At 41.8% G+C, this 21,717-nt stretch overlaps 1 protein-coding gene across 2 annotated transcripts in view; it reads right to left on the reverse strand.

The window, feature by feature from the left end:
• LOC100692112 (E3 SUMO-protein ligase PIAS1) overlaps positions 1–21,717 on the reverse strand; it is a 58,606-nt gene that overhangs the window by 5,364 nt on the left and 31,525 nt on the right. For both annotated transcript variants that reach the window (XM_005461559.4, XM_025903737.1), the window contains exons 3-12: positions 8,821–8,905; positions 8,569–8,707; positions 8,346–8,480; positions 6,961–7,066; positions 6,567–6,640; positions 6,130–6,290; positions 5,076–5,212; positions 4,657–4,888; positions 3,933–4,072; positions 2,431–2,471 (exon numbers count right to left, since the gene is read on the reverse strand). In XM_005461559.4, the coding sequence (XP_005461616.1) occupies positions 2,431–2,471; positions 3,933–4,072; positions 4,657–4,888; positions 5,076–5,212; positions 6,130–6,290; positions 6,567–6,640; positions 6,961–7,066; positions 8,346–8,480; positions 8,569–8,707; positions 8,821–8,905 (1,250 nt within the window). The remainder of the gene's footprint in view (positions 1–2,430; positions 2,472–3,932; positions 4,073–4,656; positions 4,889–5,075; positions 5,213–6,129; positions 6,291–6,566; positions 6,641–6,960; positions 7,067–8,345; positions 8,481–8,568; positions 8,708–8,820; positions 8,906–21,717) is intronic.

A 21,717-nucleotide genomic window follows, 5' to 3' on the forward strand; every position in this document is an offset into this window, starting at 1 on the left:
AGTTTAAGTCTGAGAGTAGTTCAGCTATCATTCACCCATCTGCATATCCTGCTTTCATGTTTCTCATTCACTAACAACACATTCAAACAGCAAGAACATAAGAGATTACTAAACTATCCCAGACAAACAGACAGGACTCTAACAGACAATCATTGTGCACTTCAGGCAGGTGAGCCGTTCTGCTAAGATACAGTTTAAGAACAGACACTGTAGCGCTCTGTCATGGCGAAAAGAGAGGTGAGTGTAAAAGGAAAGCTGTCCCTACGCTCAAATATGGTCACAAGCTCTGGGTAGCGACCGAAAGAATGAGATCATGGATACAAGCGGTGGAAAAGAGATTTCTCAGAAGACCTCGCTTAGAGACAGGGTGAGTAGTTTAGCCATTTGGGCGGGGCTCACAGTAGAGCCACTGTTCCTCCACATCAAAAGCAGCCAGCTGAGGTGGCTCAGGCATCTGACAAGGATGCCTCCTGGGCGTGGTGTTCCAGGCATGTCCCAGTGGGACGAGGCCTCAGGGTTGCCCCAAGACACGTCAGAGAGATTCCATCTCTTGGCAGGCCTGCGCTGGCCTTGCTGTTTCCTCAGATAAGCTGGAGGAGGTTTAGAGGGAGGATGCTGGCTCCGTGACCAAGCCCCGGATCAGCAGAAGACAATAGACGGATGGCGTTCCACTTTACTAAAGTGTGTATAGGTGTGATCCTGTTAGTTTCACTTCACAACAACAGTCATCTATCTCAAGGTTCTTTGCAAGGTAAGATAATACCTAGGTATGGTAAGGTAAGACTTAGGTATACCTAAGTCTTTGTTTATATGGGACAGAGATATCCCATATAAACGATGGCTTAGCGAGAGCGGGGAAATAGAACTCCCATTAAACAGGAAGCGACTTTTGCCTGAACCACAGAGAGTGTGAAAGGTGGAAATAGTCATCCACCGTTTCTAAAGTCATGACTTGTTCCATTATAGAACACATTATGACCAGGAATCAAAAAATAGCCAAGCCAACTTTATTTATAAAGCACTTTAAAACAGCAACCTTCAGTCTATTTATCTGCTGATAGGCAGATAAATAGACTGAATATGACCCAAAATGAGTGACTGAGCCCATAAACTCAGCAGGAGAGAGTCAAGACAAAGACGTTTCCCTTCAGACGTCTACATGACCCAAAGTCTGGAAAAACAGATATCGCCATCTGGTGGTCTTCGCAGAGAATGCAGGTTTAAGGAACTCATTCTTCATACCCATAAGCTATGTTAGTGTTTTCTACAATGACCCAGAACAGCAGGGGGGCCGGGTCAGCCATCTGCTGCCACATACGGCGTGCTCTCCAAAAAACTTTAACCTCACGTATTATACTGCATGTACGGTCGCTGTCACAGGTATGAACGTGAAGTTGTGAGGAATGTGTAAAACTGACCTACGCCTGTATGATAGAATCCAGTCACTGTAAGTCATTACAGGTGACCACTCGAGCACAGAAGCCTAGCCTAACCCTGCGTTTATGGGGACAAGGAAAATGTTGCCCCCAGGCGGCGGACTTCAAATAAGTAACAACACAAATGCCTACTCATCCGTGGTGCTGCCAGCTGTCTGTGTCCATGTCTGCAAAAGGGTATAATCAAGGCACGAGACCTCAGAGCGTTAACAGTGTGATGAAGCCGGAAAAAAAATCCAGATAAACTAAATGAATCAACTATCGCTTCCTGGTTTCAAAGTGTTCTAATTAAATGATAGCATCAAACAACAGAATAAGAAGAGTTCAGTACTTTATTTAAAAGGTTCGTTTCCCTAAATCACAAAAATATGTGAACACTGAACAACCTGCAGTGGTGTCCAGGTTTAGTTTCTGGTGCACAGAAAATGATCTCCAACAAAAACTCCTTACAGTGAAGTCTGTGGATTCATGCAAAGCAATACTGACTCTTGATGTGCAGTTGCTGTTGAATTTTAATACTATTTTAGACGCATATGGCATCCCATTCATCCTCACTGGCAGAACAAATCCCAGATGCAGATAACAGCTGGATATCGCACTACTGAAGCTATGCAAGACACTCTCATTTGGCAAACCTTCATCTCTCCTTAAATAACCAGTACAGACTACAGCCCAGAGGCAGAAGAAATAAGAACACTCGGTAACAGCCACATTTTATGGGAAATAACACAAAATCTCAGGTTTCAGATACATTTCTTTAAATCTTTCTACGTGGTTAACTCTGCATGAAGATTGTTTACTTTTCTGCTTATGGAAAAGAGGGCAGCTTGTTTCTGAGGAGGGCTAAAAACAAAGCTTGTGCTTTCTTTTTTTCCATAAGCACGTTTTGAACATTTTGTTCTCACAGGCTTCCAGGATTTTACTGAAAACAACAAAGTGTTTCAGCTGTTAAATTCAGCCACGTTTACACAATATCAAACACTGCTGTACGTACCGGATGATTGTCCCCTTGAAGAAAAGAGAAAAAATTCAACTCTGGAAATAAAGTAGAGGAAGAGTCAGTGATGAATATCACAAATGCAAATACATATTGTATGTTTTTTTTTTTTAAAGTTAAGAGAAGTCAGAAGCACGGAGGGGCACAAATCTGTGAAATAGGCAAGGTTGATTCATTAAAAGTTAAAGAGTAAAGTTCAGTTGCAATTTTAAGTTTTTTGCCTTTTCCAATGTCTTTTCTTTCAGAATTTACTGTGCAAAAGTTTTGAGCCACCTCCTTGTCAGAAAAATGGGAAATAGGCACAACAATATATTGAAACACCTGCAATCATACATGGAAATACAGTGCTGTGGGTGTGAGAGGTTACGACCACAGCACCCTGCGCATGCCCAGTCTCGGCTGAAGTCAGGAGCTAAGCAGGGTAGGGGATGGTTAGCACTTGGATGGAAGACCGTCTGGGAATACCAGCTGCTGTAAGCTTTGGGGAGGCTGTAGCTCAGGAAGTAGAGCAGGTTATCTACTATTCTGTTGGTGGTTTGAGCCCTGGCTGCTCCAGTCTGCATGCTAAATAACACTGGGCAAGACAGGCTGACCCAAGTTGCTCTCCGAACATCCATCGCAGTATGAAAGTGTGCCCTTTTAATGCATTTGTAGTGTTTGGGATCATTTTCAGCATGAAGTTGTTATAAATGAGACGCTTTCCACATGTTATTGCATAATAAATCAACGTCTGATGGAGCTTTTCTGCATTAATCAAAGTGAGGCTACAGTTTGTTTGTTTTTTTAAGCCTGCCATTTTTTTTGTCTTATCACTTCTTCGTTTGTCCTCCGCTTATCCAGTTTCTTCAGTGTTTTTAAGGACACACTGCACACTACCACTGAGATCAGTTGACTAATAGCTTTTAGGAATCACCGTGTTAGTGCAAAAATACTATTTTATATCTGTCAAACTGTGTCAAACTGTGTTAGCTCTGGCATTTTTTCAGCTGATTCAACTAAAGAAAGTACGAAAAACGTAAACTTTTGTGTCAGGCTGCTACTAACAAAATGCCTAAAGATAGAATTTAAAATGCGTTACTAAATTGTCTGTTATGTGTGAACACAACGCTGCTTCATCTCTTGAGTTAGGAGCATTTATTATTAATTATTACTTCTATTGAATGATCCATGATGAGCCAAAGACCTTCAGAAAGCCTGGAGAACTGTTGCTCAAGAGCACTTTGAAAAATGACAAGAAAGTGTGGCTCACTGGAAGATAAACAGGAAGAAATGAGAGGTGACTCAAGACTTTTGCACAATACTTTTGTTATATTAAAACAGTGTGGCTCTTTGGCAGAATTTTAAATAAAGTTAGGACAATTTGAACAAAATTTGGCTACACACTGTGAATGATATAGGATATAGTTAGGTTTACATAAATGCACTGTACACAACAGTATCTTTACTAATGCACATGACTTCATGAATACTTGCAAAGCATCCTGTATGTGTGTCATTACCTGAAAGGTCATTGGGGGTGTGGTAGTAGGGCCTGTAGTCCTGGATGAGCGGGGGGACAGGAGGGATGTAGCTGGTGTCTATCCCGGGCATGCTGGGGGTACGGCTCACAGGAGAGGCCTGATGGTGCAGGTTCAACACGCTAAAGGGAAATACAGAGGAAGAAGATGAAGAGATGAAGAACTAAAGAAGCCACATAACTTCTAATAAGGCTTTTATGATGTGTCACGTGTACTGGGATAAACCACAGGGCCGTCCTGTCTCCTTCAATTAGAAAAGTAACACTCACAGGATTCATTAAAGAGAAATGGGAGCAGCAGATGCACCTAATGAATTTTGGATTGGTAGAAAAGGCAGCTGTTTAAATTTCATAGCCATACTAAAGCTGGATTCAAGACTTCAGTCGGGTCTGTTTGTCGGTTGTTTTGAAATTTTGCGACAAACTATGATTGGCTGAACTTTGATTCCCGTTTGCAAAAAAGGTGAGCGAGGCGAGTTCTGGAAAGTCACTCGGGTCATCAGACGCAAATGTTTCGTCGACACGCTCGGGCATCGACTGCGAGCGCCGACGTGAAATGTCAAGAAGATGCTGTGCTCATGAATCATTTAAACAGAGAGACACAACTGCCCACGCGAGCGGCTAAAACGAGCATCAATTTCACATTTAATCAAATTCAACCTGCCTGCGGAGATTAAATCAGCATCTAGGGTGTGTGCTCGCCTCACCCTTTGTTGATGACAGGTGGCGAGGTCGGGGACATCGAAGGGCACGCTCTTTTGATAGGAGGAGGCAGCGTTGGGGGCGGCGGCGGAGGCGAATCCGGTCCTTCGTCGTCTGAGGAGCTGTCCAGTGTCAAGTCGATCACTTCCACTTTCTTGCCGTTGCTGCTGTCGCTGCCTCCGTGGCTGGACGCCGAGGAGCTCCGCTGATCTGAGCCTGCGGAGGTCCGGCATGAGCCTGTAGAGCGGTGGTGATGTATCAGTTTGTGTTTGTGAAAATCTTTTAGATTTTCAGAGTCTGAACAGTTAAAAAAAACACAACTTCTCCCAACAGATGCCTCGCCTAATTAAAGCTGGGATCACTAAAGGCAGGCTTTCAGGCTAGCACTCCCCTTCCCTCCCTCCTTGTTTATCCCTCATCTCACCATCCAGACCGTTGTTATAGGAAGCAGAGGACACCTCCTGCACTTCCTTCTTAGACCTCATGGGGGCCCAGCTGCCATCCTCCTTAAACTGGATCTCATCACAGTCCGTGCAGCTATTGAGGATCTCCACAAAAAGCCTGAGAACAAACATACATGTGATACACCAACCAAGAGAAAAAGACTTTACATCCACTTTACATTACATAAAAAAGCAAAGACGACAACAAAACAATTTCTCTCTAAAAATCGTTCCACAAAAGGCTCTTTTATATTGAGCAAGTGTTTGGAAGATAAATCCCCCCACTACATTTATTAGAGTAAATCCCTTATGCTCTATCATTTTATTTGTATCCCATCATATATATATGAAGAACAACCACATAGCAAGCGATGACTAACAGAGTAAATAAAGAAAACAATACAACGCTCCACAGAGCAACAACAAACAAACAATAACAAGAAAAGGAGAGAAGAGGTAAATTGTTACAGTGTTCTGGGACTTTAAACATAAAGGCTGTTTTTTGCTGTAAAAAATATAGTATGGCACGTACACTGACCAGCCACTTTATTAGGTACACCTGTTCAACTGATTGTTAACACACATATCTAATCGGCCAATCACATGGGACCAACTCACTGGATTTTAGGAATGTAGACAGGGGCAAGACGACCTGCTGAATTTCAAAGTGACGCATCAGAATGAGGAAGAAAAGTGATTTAAGTGACTTTGAACGTAGCATTGCTGTTAGTGTGAGACAGGCTGGTCTGAGCGTTTCACAAACTGCTGGTCTGCTGGGATTTTCCTCTATAATCATCTCTAAAGTTTACAGAAAATTGCCTGAAAAAAACAAAGAGAGAAAAAATCCAATATCCAGTTCTCTCTGCAAAAACACCCCATTGATGTCAGCGGTCAGAGGAGAAAGGCCGGGCTGCTTTGAGCTGATAGAAAGGCAACAGTAACTGAAATAAGCACTTGTTACAACCACGGTATTTAGAAGAGGACCACTCTTGGCACCATTTGATCGAAGGTCACAGGCAGGCCACAGCGACCTACCCGTCAATGATGAGATGCTCGTACGGCGCCTTCTTGTCGCAGACGGGACACACCCAGGTGGGCTTCTTCTCATTCATCTGGATGTAAAGTGTGGCGTCGAAGCACTGCAGGTGGGAACATGTCAGCGCACGGCACGGGATCATCAGCCGCATCTTCCCCAGCTGCGCACATACGTAGTCAGGCCACGAGGTAAGTATAAGTGACACACAAATGTCACAAACACAACAAACCCACATAGCAAAACAGGATAGGGGCCGAGAAGACAATCGGGCAGGTGGTTCATGTTCACATATATAAGTTATGCACGAGGGCATGTCGAGTCACATACAAAGAAAAATGAGGGGAAAAAGAAAAGTAAAGAATGGAGCAACGTGTTTGGGCATGACTGAACCTCGAAAAAGGGCCTTAAATTCATGAAGAGCAGGGAGCATATTTACCGGGCAGAGGAGTGACACTCGAAGGCTGGTTGTGGCTATTTCGCTGTCTGGGTCGGCTGTTAGCTTCTCTTTTACTGCAGGGTAGAGGAGAAGGACAAACACGTGTGAGTGTCAGAACCAAAGTGCTGACTTCTCCTAACAGATGTGCCTCCTGAATCACTGCCTGACTGCACCTAAATCTTTTTATGCTACTTGCAAAACGGCATGCAAGAAATATATAGACAGCTCCCATCTGAATGGATGAAAACATGTCAAAATAAGAGTTCAGTCTTAAAGCTTTTTGCACTGTACCACACAAAAATTCAGCCTTTGATACATTAAATTACAGTGGAAACAGAAGAACAGCATTAGCTGATACGCTGGATGGGTGCTTCTCTTAAAAAGAGGTCCTTACTGAGTGCTCTGGAGTGGTCTGGGTTTCTGATGCCTTTAGCTCGCAGTCTCTGTAACAGCACTGTGGACGACTGCTGCTTCACCAAGTACACCGCCATCGAGTAACTCTGTGGACACACGGGAAGACACGACAATGTCTAAAAGCATTTATTATATCCTGCAAAGAGTGACAGCACGTCCTTGAACATGTTACTCAGTATAACTTTCAATGTTTGCCTCCACAGTCTCAGTGAAATCGATCCTTCTGCTGTGACACTAATGTAAGTTATGCAACAGTCAGCAAGCTCTTCTGTTCTCAGACCTTTCCTTTACTGCCCTCTACTGTCCGTCTGCGGAATGTCGAGCTCCACCCACCTCGATAAAAGCCAGCAAATATAAAGACAGAATTTTCTTAATCACATTTATGACGCATTTATCCTGAAATCCTTCATCAAACGCCTCTGAATCGATGTATTTTAAAGGGAAATCTTCCCCTGAAGTTGTAGTTTTTATCCAATTTTGGTTTTCTTTTACAACGTTTGGCTGTAAAAAGGGAACACTGTGCCCCTTCCTGGGCTTCGCACCAATTTGAAAGCCTCTTCATATAATCATTCTTTAAGTCTTTTTTTAAATAGGCTGTTCTCGGCTTCTTTTTTTTTGGTCTGTCATCTATGTGAACACAGTAAGTTAAGAACACCGTGTGATGTGATCATACACTGAGGCATGCGTTAGCACCTCGCTGCATAAATGGGGACATACATTAATCAAGATTAATGCAGATTTTCAGGACCTCTATTTAAGACAGACAATAAACATTAATAACACCCGCAGATCAGCTCAAACACCAGATTAATTAACCGTGTTGTATCTGGACAGAGAACACAATAGAATTTAATTTTTTTAATGATCATGATGCCATTAAAAAAAAAAGTCAAATGTTAACTTGTCTCTAGTCCCTTATGTTGTGTTACTAAGAATAAAAAAAACTCTATATTGTGATTCAAGTGCTTGGAAGTACCGCCTCATGGCTCCTACCCAAGTGACTCCTTATACAGGCGAGCAGTATAAGGAGTGAAAAAGTCTGCAGAGGAAGTAAAGGAGCAAGAGTGCAATGCAAGACATTCACACATAATATTTCTATGTCATTTCTTTGTAAAGCCAGAATTAGCTTCGTCTTATTTGTATTAAGCTTGTTTGTCTGATGGAAGAGGCTTAGACGAGGATGGGGGGAGCTGCAGGAAGTCAGATATCTGCTTTCAACTTCAGAACGACACCAAAGCTGAGAAAAGCACAAAGTAAGCCTTCGTATTCGAGCAGCTGTAACCAGCAAATGTTTAAATTCATTCATTAAGCATCTAAAGTGTCCTTCAGTTATTCACACACACTGCAAAAGGCTTTGGCTCCTACCCTTCCGATCTCAGCGGTCCACGACACCACGATGGTATTGGGGACTGTGGTGGACAATCTGACCAGTGAGGTAATGTTGATTGGGCGGCTGGGCCGCTTGGGCTCGACACCGTTTTTGGTTGGAGGAAGATAACCCTAGAAATGAGAAGCGAATATCATTAATGTCGTTTTTCAGGTGGCATTATAACATTCTTTATTAAACGGCTGACTCAGCGCTTCTCACCGGCAGGTTGCACGGCTTCCCGTTTACTTTCACACACAGATTGGGGGGGAAATGGTCTTCCTGAGGACAGCTGGTCTCCGACAGGCAAAACCGCAACTGAACCTGAACTGAGAAGTCACATTTGGTCCCCGAGATGTCCCTTTGAGAGCAGAAACACATTTATCAATGCGCAGCCGCGCAAACCCTGTACATTTCTGAATTATTCATGAACAATTCAGCATCCTGCGTCGACGGAGCGGCGTTAAATTTTACATTGAGCTGCTGATCTGCTGAACTTGCTGCGGCGTTAAAGCGAAGGCGAAACATGTCTCCTGAAACCGCTGGCTGTTGTCTGACGCTGCAGAGAGACAGAGAGAGAGAAAGCGGGAGAGGACATGTTTAATAGCTGAGGACATTACATATAAAGCTCAATTAATCATGCCTGCTTTCTCACATTACATGTATCTACTTTTTAATTGTGGAAAATGTTGGCCAGTTATCATACGTAACCCTCAGACATTAATATAATAAAAAACAATGTCTGCACAAATAACACGCCTCATACATGAAGCAGGTGAGGAAGTATGTGCACAGCCGTGTAGCAGAGGGGCTTCTCTGCATTATCAGTCAGGGCTCGCACGCATGAAATGACTAACTGAGAAACACCTGGACGCCAAAACCAGACCTCACACTAAGGTGAAAACGAAGGAGAAAATGTGTGCGTGCTATTTATAGGCCCACCCACAGGTGCTGGAAATAACTGGTGCTACTAACCCAGCCTCCACCAAGGAGGCAGCGAGCTTGAGAAAAGTTTGAGTTGGATTCGTGTAGGAGGTCAACATGAAACTACGAGTCACGATGGTTCAAACCGAGCCCTGTTTTGCATTTGGACTTTAAGAATGTTTCAGCTTCTCAGGAAACTTGCTTAAATATCTTCTGTCATAAAGTGAAAGACCGACACCGTCACAGTTAGTTTTTCTTGGCACAGATGGGTATCCCATCGAACCAGAGGCAGTTCAGGGGTTGAAAAAAAAAGTTTATATATTATATCAAACCCCTTGAAAAATTCATTAATATGTTTGAACATGTTCGTTTGATGATTTCAGATGGAAATGTAAAAATGGCAAATTATCATTTTAGGGTTATTACGTTTTAAACTGCAACTACACAAAAAATAGCAGCCACAGAGGTCGTAGTGAAACTCCAAACGTGACAGTTTCTCAGGTCAATATTTATACTCTCACATCTTTGTGAGTTCACCTTTGACACTACTTTCAAGTCTTTCGTTTGGCAAGATAAAAGCCCTGTGGGTCATGAAAAATGCGGTATGGGAGTTACAGACATGTAAGTATTATATTCAGTACTGTGCAAAAGTCTCATTTCTTTATGTTGTGCTTCCGAGGTTGGCATCTCTCAGTATGGTGTGCAGTGCGTTCTTATAAGTTTGAGAAAACACATCTGAAAGTCATGTTGTTGTTGTTAAGAAATACAAACATTCAGCAAAGACCTGACACAGGACCTGTGGGATACATCTGCACTTGGTTTAAAGAATGATCATGGATTGGCCTCCCCAGAGTGCGGACCTTGACTTTATTGAAGGTCATCTTAACAGAGAACAGGAAAAAAAAGGCAGCCAACATCCAAAGAAGAGCTTTGAATGTCCTTCAAGAAGCCTGGAGAACTATTCTAGAAGACTACAAGACAGCTTCCGACAGATCAGGCTGTGTTGAACAATAAAGTTATAATAATAATAATAATAGATTGCATTTCATATAGCGCTTTTTGACACCCTCAAAGCGCTTTACAATTCCACTATTCATTCACACACTGGTGGAGGGAAGCTACAGTTGTAGCCACAGCTGCCCTGGGGCAGACTGACAGAAGCGAGGCTGCCATATCGCGCCATCGGCCCCTCTGGCCATCACCAGTAGGCGGTAGGTGAAGTGTCTTGCCCACGGACACAATGACCAAGACAGACAGAGCTGGGGATTGAACCAGCAACCTTCTGCTTACAAGATGAGCTTCCCAACCCCCTGAACCACGGTCGCCCCCTGACTGACAGTGCAAAGTCAGTTTTTATCTATATGCTGCATTCCCGTGTCGCGTCTGCATGTTTCAATAAATCACTTTACCTACTACACCTGTATTCATGTGTTCTGTACACACATGAAATCAAACTACACTTTAAATTGGGTTGAGTTGAACAAAAAGGTAAAAAAACAACAAGAAAAAAAACATATTTAAAAAAAAAATTCCAGCTGAGAGGTAGAACAGGTGATGAACTTCTTAGTCTGAATGAAACTGAAAACTGAAAGCAACTAAAATCTCCACTGAAAAAGATTTTCTTAAAAAAAAAAAATCTTCATTACAAGTTTTCCTTACGCAGACCACTATAATCAGTGTTAAAACACTGTGATGTTTTACTCCCTTTGCGTGGATGTTGTGAAACAGATAAATCTCAGTGGGAATGTTTTGGTCTGCAGGTTGTGTAAGTGAGGAGCGAAGAGGAGTTGTTGCTTTAGCTACATAAAATAATGCTGAACTGTGAGTGTGTGAGTTAAAATGAGTCTCTGCACACACACCAGCTTTAAGAACACAAAAATGCTTTCCATATATGGCGCGTGTGTGTGTGCGATGGGGGGGGGGTGGCAGTACAGTTCCTATGGATGATTACTGGACCAATCATGTACCTCCTCTCAGCATACCAAACAGCCATTAAATTTCCCAGTAATGACCCGTCTCATCACCAGCGTGGTATATAATTTGTTTGACATGTGCAGTGTTTGCTGTATGTTCCTGTGTGTTTTAAGCAGCAGCCTATGCACTGCAGAACAAAATCATACGCGAGTGTGCTTTCGAACAACCATCTCCCTCCTCTCCGGGCACACAGGTTATAAATAGAAAAAGCTCTCTCACTCCCTCACTCTTGCTCTGCCTATCTCCTATCACTCTATAACTCCCTCTCTCTCCCTGGTGCTGGATTTGTTTCTGTTTCAAAGTGAGTGGTTGGGAGAGATATGAAAGAGGTTGAAATGGCCTTTGATTGATGTCTTCCTCACTCTCACTAACACAAGGCTGTATTTTTACCCAAGCACAGTGTTTGACATCAACTTTAACATATTTTTCTTTGTCTTTCTCACAAACTGGTCTAAAGTAGCAAAAAAAAAAAAAAAAAAAATTATATATATATATACATGTATATGTTTATCTGAAACCAGATGCAAGCGCCTCATTAGCCCTTTATCATTAGTCTTCCTTGGGACTTCTGTCCTGCTTATACACAAAATTAAAAGTAGCAGTTTGAAACTAAACTTAGTCTTCTTGCCACAGATCATATTTGTCATTTAAATCTACAACAGTCAACTTTTGGTATTATAGCAGGCACTGCTGCCAAGACACGTGTTGTGCCATATCTCATCACTCTCCTGTTTCCTTGGTAACCTAGCAACTACCATTAACACAGCACAAGGAGCCCAGAGCCGATGAATGGAAGAGTCGAGTCATCTCCGTTCACTCCAATGATCCTGATAATGCGTATCTTTAGCAACATATGCTAGCTGCACCATGGAGATATAGCACAGCACGGAAGTTTGACATGCATTTTTACAAGGTAATAAGTTAAAAAAAACCAAGTCTGTAATGTTATCAGCACACAATCCAACTGCCTACTAAGCACTTGTCAGAACTATTCCAAACTCCCACTGATAGGACTCTGATTTACTCAAGGGCTCTGATGAGCCTAGCATAGCGCTAGCCACAACAGAGTTTCTTTACTTTGTTTTTACTGAAAATCAAAGGCAACAAATCTATGGATGTTACACAGAACAAATACAATTGATTTATTAACAAAAGTTAAAGGAAAAAAATCCAATATTTCTTTAAATATGAAGCTACAGTCATCATCCAGCCAAGTTTAGCTTAGCTTGGCGCAAACACTGGAAACGGGGAAAACGGTTAGCCTGAGTTTCACCAAAAGTACAAAACGCTACCTCCAGGTGGCGCTAAAGCTCGCTAAACTATGCAGACTTCGCTTCATTGTTTACAGAAGAACAAGAATAAGAAGCAAAACAGCAGCTTAAAACAAACTCAGAGATTTGTCACTGTGATGATGCAGCAGTTTGGTCCACTGATATCTGCTGTTGTGATCACTCATGTAAGCAAGGCAAAAGATATAAATAAATAAATCTTTTTTTAAATCATATTTTTACTTCTGATTGCAGCCCAGTTATTGGTAGATATTCTAATAATATACATTTAAGTGGGAAAAAATCTGTTTAGTACTTGGGACAAACTAAATATAACCAATGATTCAATAGCTTGCAAAACCAGCTTTAGCAGCAATATTTCAAAATAATTATTTTCTGTGTGACTTTATCAGTCTCTAACATCACTGTGGAGGAATTTTGGCTTACTATTCAGTTCAGTGAGGTATGTAAACATTTGTTTATGTACAGCTTTCGGTCCCACCACGACATTTCAGCACTAGGTTGAGGATCTGGACTTGGACACCTTGATTCTTTTCTTTTTCAGCCATTCTGTTCTCTGCTGTACTTGAGATCACTGGCCTGTTGCATGACCCAATTTCAGCCAAGCTTTAGCTGTCAAACAGATGGCTTCAGATTTGACTAGAATACTAGAGTGGCACAGTGTTCTGTGGTTAGCGCTTTTGCAAGCAAGAAGGTCCTGAGTTTGCATTCTGCTGTGTTTCTGTGGGTTATGGCTTCCTCCCACAGTCCAAAGACAAGCAATGGGCAATGTTAACTGGTGATTCTAAATGGGCCGTAGGTGTGAATGCGAGTGTGAATGATTGACTTAATGTGTTAGCCATGCGACGGATTGCCCTATGACAGCTGGGACAGTGGACAAACAGTCCCAGCTGTCCCGGCATACAGAGGACTTGACTCAATGACTGTAAAGTGCCCAGGTGGTCCTGTAGCTGAACCCAAATCCTCACCCCTCCACTACCATGCTTTGCAGTTGTTTTTGACGTACTGCTCAGTGCCAAACATCTCCACGCTGTCATGAACTTTAACACTGAAAATGCTAACTGGAGCCTGTAGAGTCTGAAATTCAACTCTTGGGATTTACTGTCAGACCTTGAGATGAAGTTCCTGGGATGTACACTCCAAAGAAACTGTAAAATGCAAAAATAGCTGCTTTTATAGTGGTGCTCACACTTGCTGATGATCAGCTACTGACCCTCTTAATTCCGATGGAGTCAGTAAGGGTGGACTTGGGTTTTCAAAGGACTGCAGTGAAAACTCTCCTTTTCACATGACTGCAAGTCGCTGGCATGGTGGGTCTGTCAATATGTAACCTGGCTGTTAATCAAAACCCTCAACCTTTATTTGTAACTCAGCAGGTCAAAGTTACATGCAATAATGCTAGACTGAGTGAGATTTTCCACTTCAGCAGAGCGAAGACTCTTACTTTATTGCCAGTCAGCCAGCTCCTGTTGGTTCAGATGCTTTTGGTCTTGATAGCAAGATTAGGTGTATGCTGGCTTGACATGGGTGGACAGTGCAACTGCTGGTTTATATTTAAAAGGAGATTTTATATTTGTTTGCAGAGCGGACTCACAGCCTAACAGAATTTAATGCAACAGCATCCTCATTACCCCTTAAAGCGACAGAGGCTGCTGTTCAGCAAAAGTTATAAGCTCATAAAACTGACAACATCATATGCAGTAGAATTTCTATAAACTGAGTTTCTACTTATTTTCACTGAAAGAAGTAACAAAGAGCAATGATCAAGAGCTGGAATTACTGTTCCCGGCATTGCATGAAATCTTATTTCTGACTAATGGTGCTTAATAAACATAAATAAATCACCGGGACATTAATTTTGAGGCGCAAGCATAATCACAATGAATAAATAAAAGCTTCTATTAATACAAATCTCCAACCATGTGTCTCAGAGTACCGGGAGATTGTTCTGACTAAATGCAGAAGAAGAGAAGAGGACAGCTGAGGTGAAATTTCTAAAGGTCTAACAAGGGTATTACAGATAGCACAGGCTAAAGGATTTTTTGCAGTTTGTGATGGACTGTGTGCTTAATGTCAAGCTTTTGAAGGCAAACTTGGTAGAAAAACCTGCAGACTCTCTGTCCTTCATGGTACGCAGTTTGAGACCCTCGCTGTACCTGGCACTGCACTGCATTTTAAACTGTTTCTAAACCGTAAACTGTATGTAAGGCAGATGGTGGGAGGAGTGACAGATGGGAGAATGACCTCCAATAGGTTGATGTTTACAGTACAGAGGAAATAAACCGAGCGGGAACCAAAATATACAGTCAGCTGCAGTTTCTCTGAGTATATAGAATCACTCAGAGATGTATTTCTATTTTTTCCCCATGCATGCCTAATAACAGAAGAGGCTGAAATGACACTAACCTAGCAGTAGACCTAGTTTCTACTGAGCCTGAACTGCAGCGGCTATATTAAGAATTCGCTCTAATATTTTGTTGTCCACTTATTAATATAAATGTGGTGGACAAAAACAGTAAAGGTTAAAGGAAATCCAAAATAACAACTACTTAGCCACTGTGGGAGTGTGCACAATGCCCACAACAATGAATATGCACATACACACTGGTCTCTAAAAATACATAGGTTATCTGATTAATGTGCTCTAAAAGGCGGTTAAAAAGGGATGTGACTGGGTTGGGATTCCCACACGCCAACGAGCCAGCCTTCCCAAAAAGGAAACGACTGTAAACCTTTCGACAAGCACACAACTGTGAAGAAAGAAAAAAAGTTTTGCGGCTGACATATTTATGTTTGAACTAAATTTATGTTCCAGTGTGACCACATGTGTTTTAAACCATGCGATTTAGCTGTTATCAGCCCATTTAATGGCTGTTATCAGTTGTTATCAGTACAACACATATTGCCAGTAGGCGCACTCCCCTCTACCTTCGAGCTGGCTCGGTAAGCCTCTACCATCCATTGTAATGAGAGATAAACAGAGAGAAGCACAGGCGTCTACTGTCCGTGCATAATCTCTGCTCGTAAGTGCTGTGCTAAGCTAGCAAATGTACACTCTTTACATGGTAAAAAGTCGGTTAAACAAAGGAAGCGCCGACGTCTAACCTTTTGTTCCAAAACAAAGCTAAAGACTGAGTAAAACCAAGGTTTTTGGTGGCAAATTTATCTGTTGTGGTTGAGAGCTGACTCGATTATGCGTCAGCCACTTTTGATGCTGTTTTAACCTGTGAAAACACTGTCTATTACTTCCATTCAGAAGGGCAGAATGACTAGCGCTGAATGAGGTGATAACTACCCAGTAGTTGAAAACGGAGGCCACCTACTTGGGATTGATACCAAGAGATAACTGCCATTCAGCAGGCTCATAACAACTGAAATCAACGTCTAAAAAGGTGTTAAAACTGGCAGCTGATAAAATAGAGTGAATTAAAAAAAAATTATATTTCACATTGAAAATAGAGGTGTAACTATTACCAGGCTCTTTACAGCAAGAAAACCTAGAAAACTTAAAATCTGGGTTCGGCTCTGCTTTGAAAAGAAGAAATGTGAGCTAAACATCAGAGAATGTGCTCGAGCTTCATAGCCGCTCTTCAGCACAACAAAGCCCAGCTGGAGTTTATTAACTTGTTAGTGGCCTTGCTACTTTTTCTCTGGTGCACCGCATGCACGCGCGCACACACAGAATCAAAGGCAGTGCCACATGTACGTGCACAAACACAACATACAACAGCGTTCACAGACAGAACAAAGACAAAAATCCTTCCAGCGTCACTCAAACTACAACACCAGAATGATCGGCGACAAAAAGGTCGGCTCGAAATGTCACACCCACATTCACGCACAATGACAACTTTCCAGAAGTGTTTCTTGCCTCCCCTCCACCCGCAGTTATTACCTTTTATTATCCACATGTTGTAAAGTTACATACTGACAGGGCTCATTTAAGCATTCCAGTGTGCACACAGCACTGCTCAGGCTGACATTAAAGTTTCTTTCTGGCCCTGCGATCCTTGTCAGCGTGCACGCTGGAGCACGCGTGTTGCTGTGTTTTCAGAGCTTGGCCTCTTGCCATCACGCACCACGCCCATGTTAGTATAGAATCAAAGACACCCAATGACACGACACTGTTCCTCCTCTCTGAGACCAGCTTAAAAAAAAAAACAGAAGAAGAAGAGGAGAAGAGCAAAACTACAGATGTTTAGGTTTCTTATGAGTCGGGTCTGTCTAATCAGGCAGTTTGTCGAGATGATGATGCACCAACTCAGACAGAAGAGGAAAATAATGCTGCTTTAATAGGCTCTGAGAGATGGAAGCCATTTTCTGCTGCGTGTTTATAGCCGAGCGCAGCCAAGGCTCCTTTTGTTGATGTTCGTTCGCTGTGAGAAGTCTGAGTTGTTTACAGAGAGATAAAGATTTCGCGCGGGATCACACGGAGGTCAGAGTACGAGCTGGCAAATCTCAGGTTGTGTTTTGATGCTGGGCGACGAGGTCGGTCCCCGCTCGTTGGATGTTTTGGAACACTGCCACCATATTCTTCCACGTATAGCTGATAGTGTGTGTGATACAGTATCTTTACTGATTCTTAGAGTTCTTGATTTGCTTAGCAGAAACATTTGATCTGTGGCGATTAAATGTGCTCGAGGACACTCCAGTAAGGTGGATAACTGTGACAAGAACCTGAACGCAGGTCCATTTTTTGATGTGATGACCCGATGTGTAATTTCTGACATCCTGCTGCTGAGAGTCTTTGAAACACAACTTGTATGATTTGCAGACATCAAGTGTTTAATTCAGATTTTATTGAATTCAAGTTTTATAGCTATTTGTGCTTTCAAGTGTTCTTTCGTAGGAACTAAACTCAGCACTTTCTACAGATGTTTCAAAATTAAATCTTTTAACAGACATGAACGCATCTGATTTGAAGGAAGTTTTTCACTTTAAAACAGTACCATCAGTTAATTAAGACATTAAAAAGGAGCCAATCATGGAACATACAAGTCCTGTGTGAAACACAGTAACATGAAGCCATCAAGCTAACAAGAGCCTTCTATTGGATAATCACTGCAGAGAATATTATGTTTGACCTGGCTACAGGTTATTTCCCCCGAACTGATGCAGTGAGCAGCTTTTTCATTTCTTGAACTGTGTTGGAAGAAACATCCTATGGTTTTGGAAAAGATGTTTTTCCCTTTCAGAAGGGACAAATTATTGACCAGCATCAAGCAAAGAAATCAACTAAAGAGACTGCTGATAGTACTAAAACCGGATTAAGGTTAACGGATTATTAAAATCCATAAGGATAGTGGTGAACCATTATCTTCAAGAAGAAATGTGTGAGAAAATGATCGTAATCAGCGATCACTTAAACATTTGGTGAAGTCACATCATATCAGAAAATCCCCTGTGAGCAAGGACTAGGCGACAGTGGGAAAAAGAAACCCTCCCTTTTAACAGGAAGAAACCTCCCCCAGAACAAGGCTCATGGAGAGGCGCTCATTTGCAACAACTGGTTGGTCTTGGGGGGAGGAAGACAGGACAAAAAAACCACACTGTGAAAGAGATGCCGAGATTAATTTTCACAATAATAGTAATAAACAGTAGAACTCACAGCTATGGTTAATATTGAAAGTAAGAGTATTTTCTCATGCACAATGCAAAGAGAACCAAAGGGACTGGGCGTAAACAGTGGTGCTGTCTTAGGAAATCCACTTATCAGTGAAGCTAAACAGAAAAAAAGATTCAGTTTGCAAGGGAGCAAAAAGCTTGGACTCTAGTGCAAGGAAAAAGGTCATGTGGTCTGACGAGCAGAGTGATGGACGTATCAGGGTAAGAAGAGACATGCGGATGAAGTGATGCACCCATCATGCCTAGTGCCTACTATAAAAGTCTGTGAGGGCAAAGTTAAGGTCTGGGGTTGCTTCCAATGGTCACGTCTAGCTTCAGCAAACTTATGTGTCCAAAAATGAGGTCAGCTGACCACCTGAATATACTGAATGACCAGGTTCTTTCCATCAGTAAATGTTAATGGCACAGACTTATTTGAATATGACAATGCCAGGATTCATTCATCAAATTGCGAAAGAGTGGTTCAGGAAGCATGAGACATCATTTTCACACATGGATAGAGTCCAAACCTTAACATCATTCAGAACCTTTGGGACGTGCGGGAGAAGGCTTCACGCAGCACTACAACAACACAAGATCTGGGTGAAAAATTCATGCAGCTGTGGATGAAAATAAATGTTGTGACATTTGAGTCTCTAATGACGTACGCTACCCGGCTGTTTTCTTTTTACTTTTTTGGTTAGTGACTAAATTATAAAATACCACATATCAAACAGCCGCTGTGATAGAGTACTTGTCTTCCCTTGGGGCTTCCCACCAGCTCTTATCAAAATTAAAACTGGGATTTCATAAAACTGCTTTATTCGCAAGGGGTCGCCAAAGCAGATGGATCCATATACTTGGAACACATATGGCACTGGAAAAAAAGGAAAGGACTAAAAGGACTTCAGCACTGGAAAAATTGAAGTGCCTCAAGGCTACAGTCACAATGTAGTGCTATATACTCCTTAACAGCACACTAAACATACTTGCATTAAGAAAAACAAGGAAAAAACACTTAATGTGTCAGGCTAAAACTGAAATATTTTTGGGAGAATCTTATCACAAAAAAGCAGAAATTCAACATTTGAGTAGACGTTTCTAAAGAAACAAGCACTGTGTGAACAATGTGCTGTGCATTACTGGGTGATTGTTGCAGGGATTGCTCAAATACTGTTGCTACTACCTAAGGTAAAAGGTATGACTGCAGCCCCAGAGGTTTGGAGGAATGCGGCATTGCGAGTAAGTCTAGAAATACCAGCAATCCTGCTATGACATACCTATCCATATGCTCAAAAACCTCCACTATATAAAATGCCTCTCTCTTATTTTATGGGAATGCATTCTTATATACATCACAGTCCATTTACTGACAAACTGAGACTCAATATAAAGGGAAAAAAAGCAATAAAACAATGAGCAGCCCTTACTTGCGCACTGAAACCTGAATGCAGGAACAAATCAACTTTTCTGTGGCTGTATTTATGCCACACTACTTTGCGTTATATGTGAAGATTATGATAATCTAAATACAGAAGAAGGAACAAAAATGAATGTAGGTACTGGAATGTAGGAAATGTTTAAAAACTCTGTAAACATGCACAGTGACTTCATTCAATCATTTTGTGGCTTTTAAAAAGCCTCCAAAGCTGCATAATATCAACTATCACCATAAACATGACATACTGAGCAAAGCTAGTTATCTAAATGCCATTACCGTTACTAAAGAACTGATACTGATAAACAACTTTAAAGCAAAGAAACTGTTTTTTCCATTTCCACTACACATACTGTAGGTGGATCTTTACATCTAAAAGCTCTTCTCTAACAGAAAGTTAGAGGATAAGGCATTTTACAGGATGAGTCAGATAAAACCAAGTCATGTGGAAGAAAAATGATTAACTGAATAAGAAAACTACAGTACTGTGCAAAAGCAGTTGCCAATCTAACACTTTCCAGATGGTACTGCATGGTGGATCCAAATCTGATAGACAGCCTTAAACCAGGACAGAGCCTCCACCATATTTTACAGATGGCTATAGACCAGGGGTGTCCAACTCCAGGCCTCGAGGGCCGGTGTCCTGCAGGTTTTAGATATCACCCTGAGTCAACACACCTGAATCAAATGATTAGTTCATTACCAGGCCTCTGCAGAACCTAAAGACATGCTGGGGAGGTAATTTATCCATTTAAATCAGCTGTGTTGGATCAAGGACACATCTAAAACCTGGAGGGTGCTAGCCCTTGAGGCCTGGAGTTCAACACCCCTGCTATAGACACTCACTGTTGTACCTCTCTCCAGACCTCTCCAAAAGTTGATTCTGTTCATCTGGACGCAGCGTTTTCAGTGGGAAACGCTACGTCCAGATGAACAGAATCAGCTTTTGGAGATTTACTTACCTGGATGATTGAGAATGCATCAAGACGTCTCTCCAGACCTCTTCCTTGCATAGAAGAGGTCAGGTAGACTGATTGATTCATCACTTCATAAGACCGGCTGCCACCGATTTTCAGTTCACTTCTTGTGTAATTTGACAATTTGGCATACTTACATACTGTACACCATGCTGACATATACCATGTGAAAATTAGTGAAAAAGCAGCCAATGTCCAAAGAAAAACCTCTAGAAAGCATGAAGCGCTATTACTCAACAACACTTTAAAAAATTACAAGAAAGTCTGGTTGCTTAGAAGCAAAAGGGGTGACTCAAGACTTTTGCACAGCATTGTACAGGCAGATGAATAAACTGTGTAAACATGTATTAGACCCTTCCATCCTTCAAAATGTGCTGAATCGTTTTTGGTAAAGAAGTAACTGTTTAAGTATAGAGTTCATCATCCATCATTATCCACGGTTTAAATTGGTCTCATCAGTATGATGATAGGCGTGATGGGTTGAAGGAAATGTTGAATGCACAATGCAGTGGCTGTAGAATAATGATCAGTTTCACTTTACTGTGCAACCCTGACTGCCGCTGGGCACAAAAACCTTGCCGGAAAATGGGGGCTCAATTGCACAATCAAACCAGGAAGAGAACAGTGATTTTATTTTCCTTAGAATTTGCAGCTTTCCGTAGGTAGCTGAAATGGTGGATTCTGGAAACACTATCCGGCAGTAGAGTTATAAGAAAAACGAAAAAAAAGAAAAAGTCCTGTTGCTGGAGGAAGCAAAGAAGGTGATGAGGAGGAGAAAAAGAGGGAATGTTGGACGGGCATTCACTCGAAGGAGAGAGCTCTGGGGAGTTGTCTATTGCCACTTTAATTGACAGGCAGATGGCACCATGCAGACGTGATTCATGTCCTGGCACCTGGAGTCCTGCTGAACTGTGTGCAATGCTGAAGGTTGAATTTTTTCCCCCTTCCCCTTGTGACCTTAGAAAATGTACTGAAGTGACAGTGACCTCCTAACAGATAATAAAAAATAATCTTAACAATAAAACAAGTTTTCCAAAGGGGGTTTCAGGATTCAGCATGCAAAGATATAATCATGGGCTGACTCATTTCTAAAGGAAGCCATCCAAAAGAAAAAAAAAAACAACAAAAAAACCTTATTAGATATTTTTTTCCACATGCTTTTCCT

Source organism: Oreochromis niloticus, linkage group LG1 (assembly GCF_001858045.2).
Source record: "Oreochromis niloticus isolate F11D_XX linkage group LG1, O_niloticus_UMD_NMBU, whole genome shotgun sequence".
NCBI classification, from domain to species: domain Eukaryota; kingdom Metazoa; phylum Chordata; class Actinopteri; order Cichliformes; family Cichlidae; genus Oreochromis; species Oreochromis niloticus.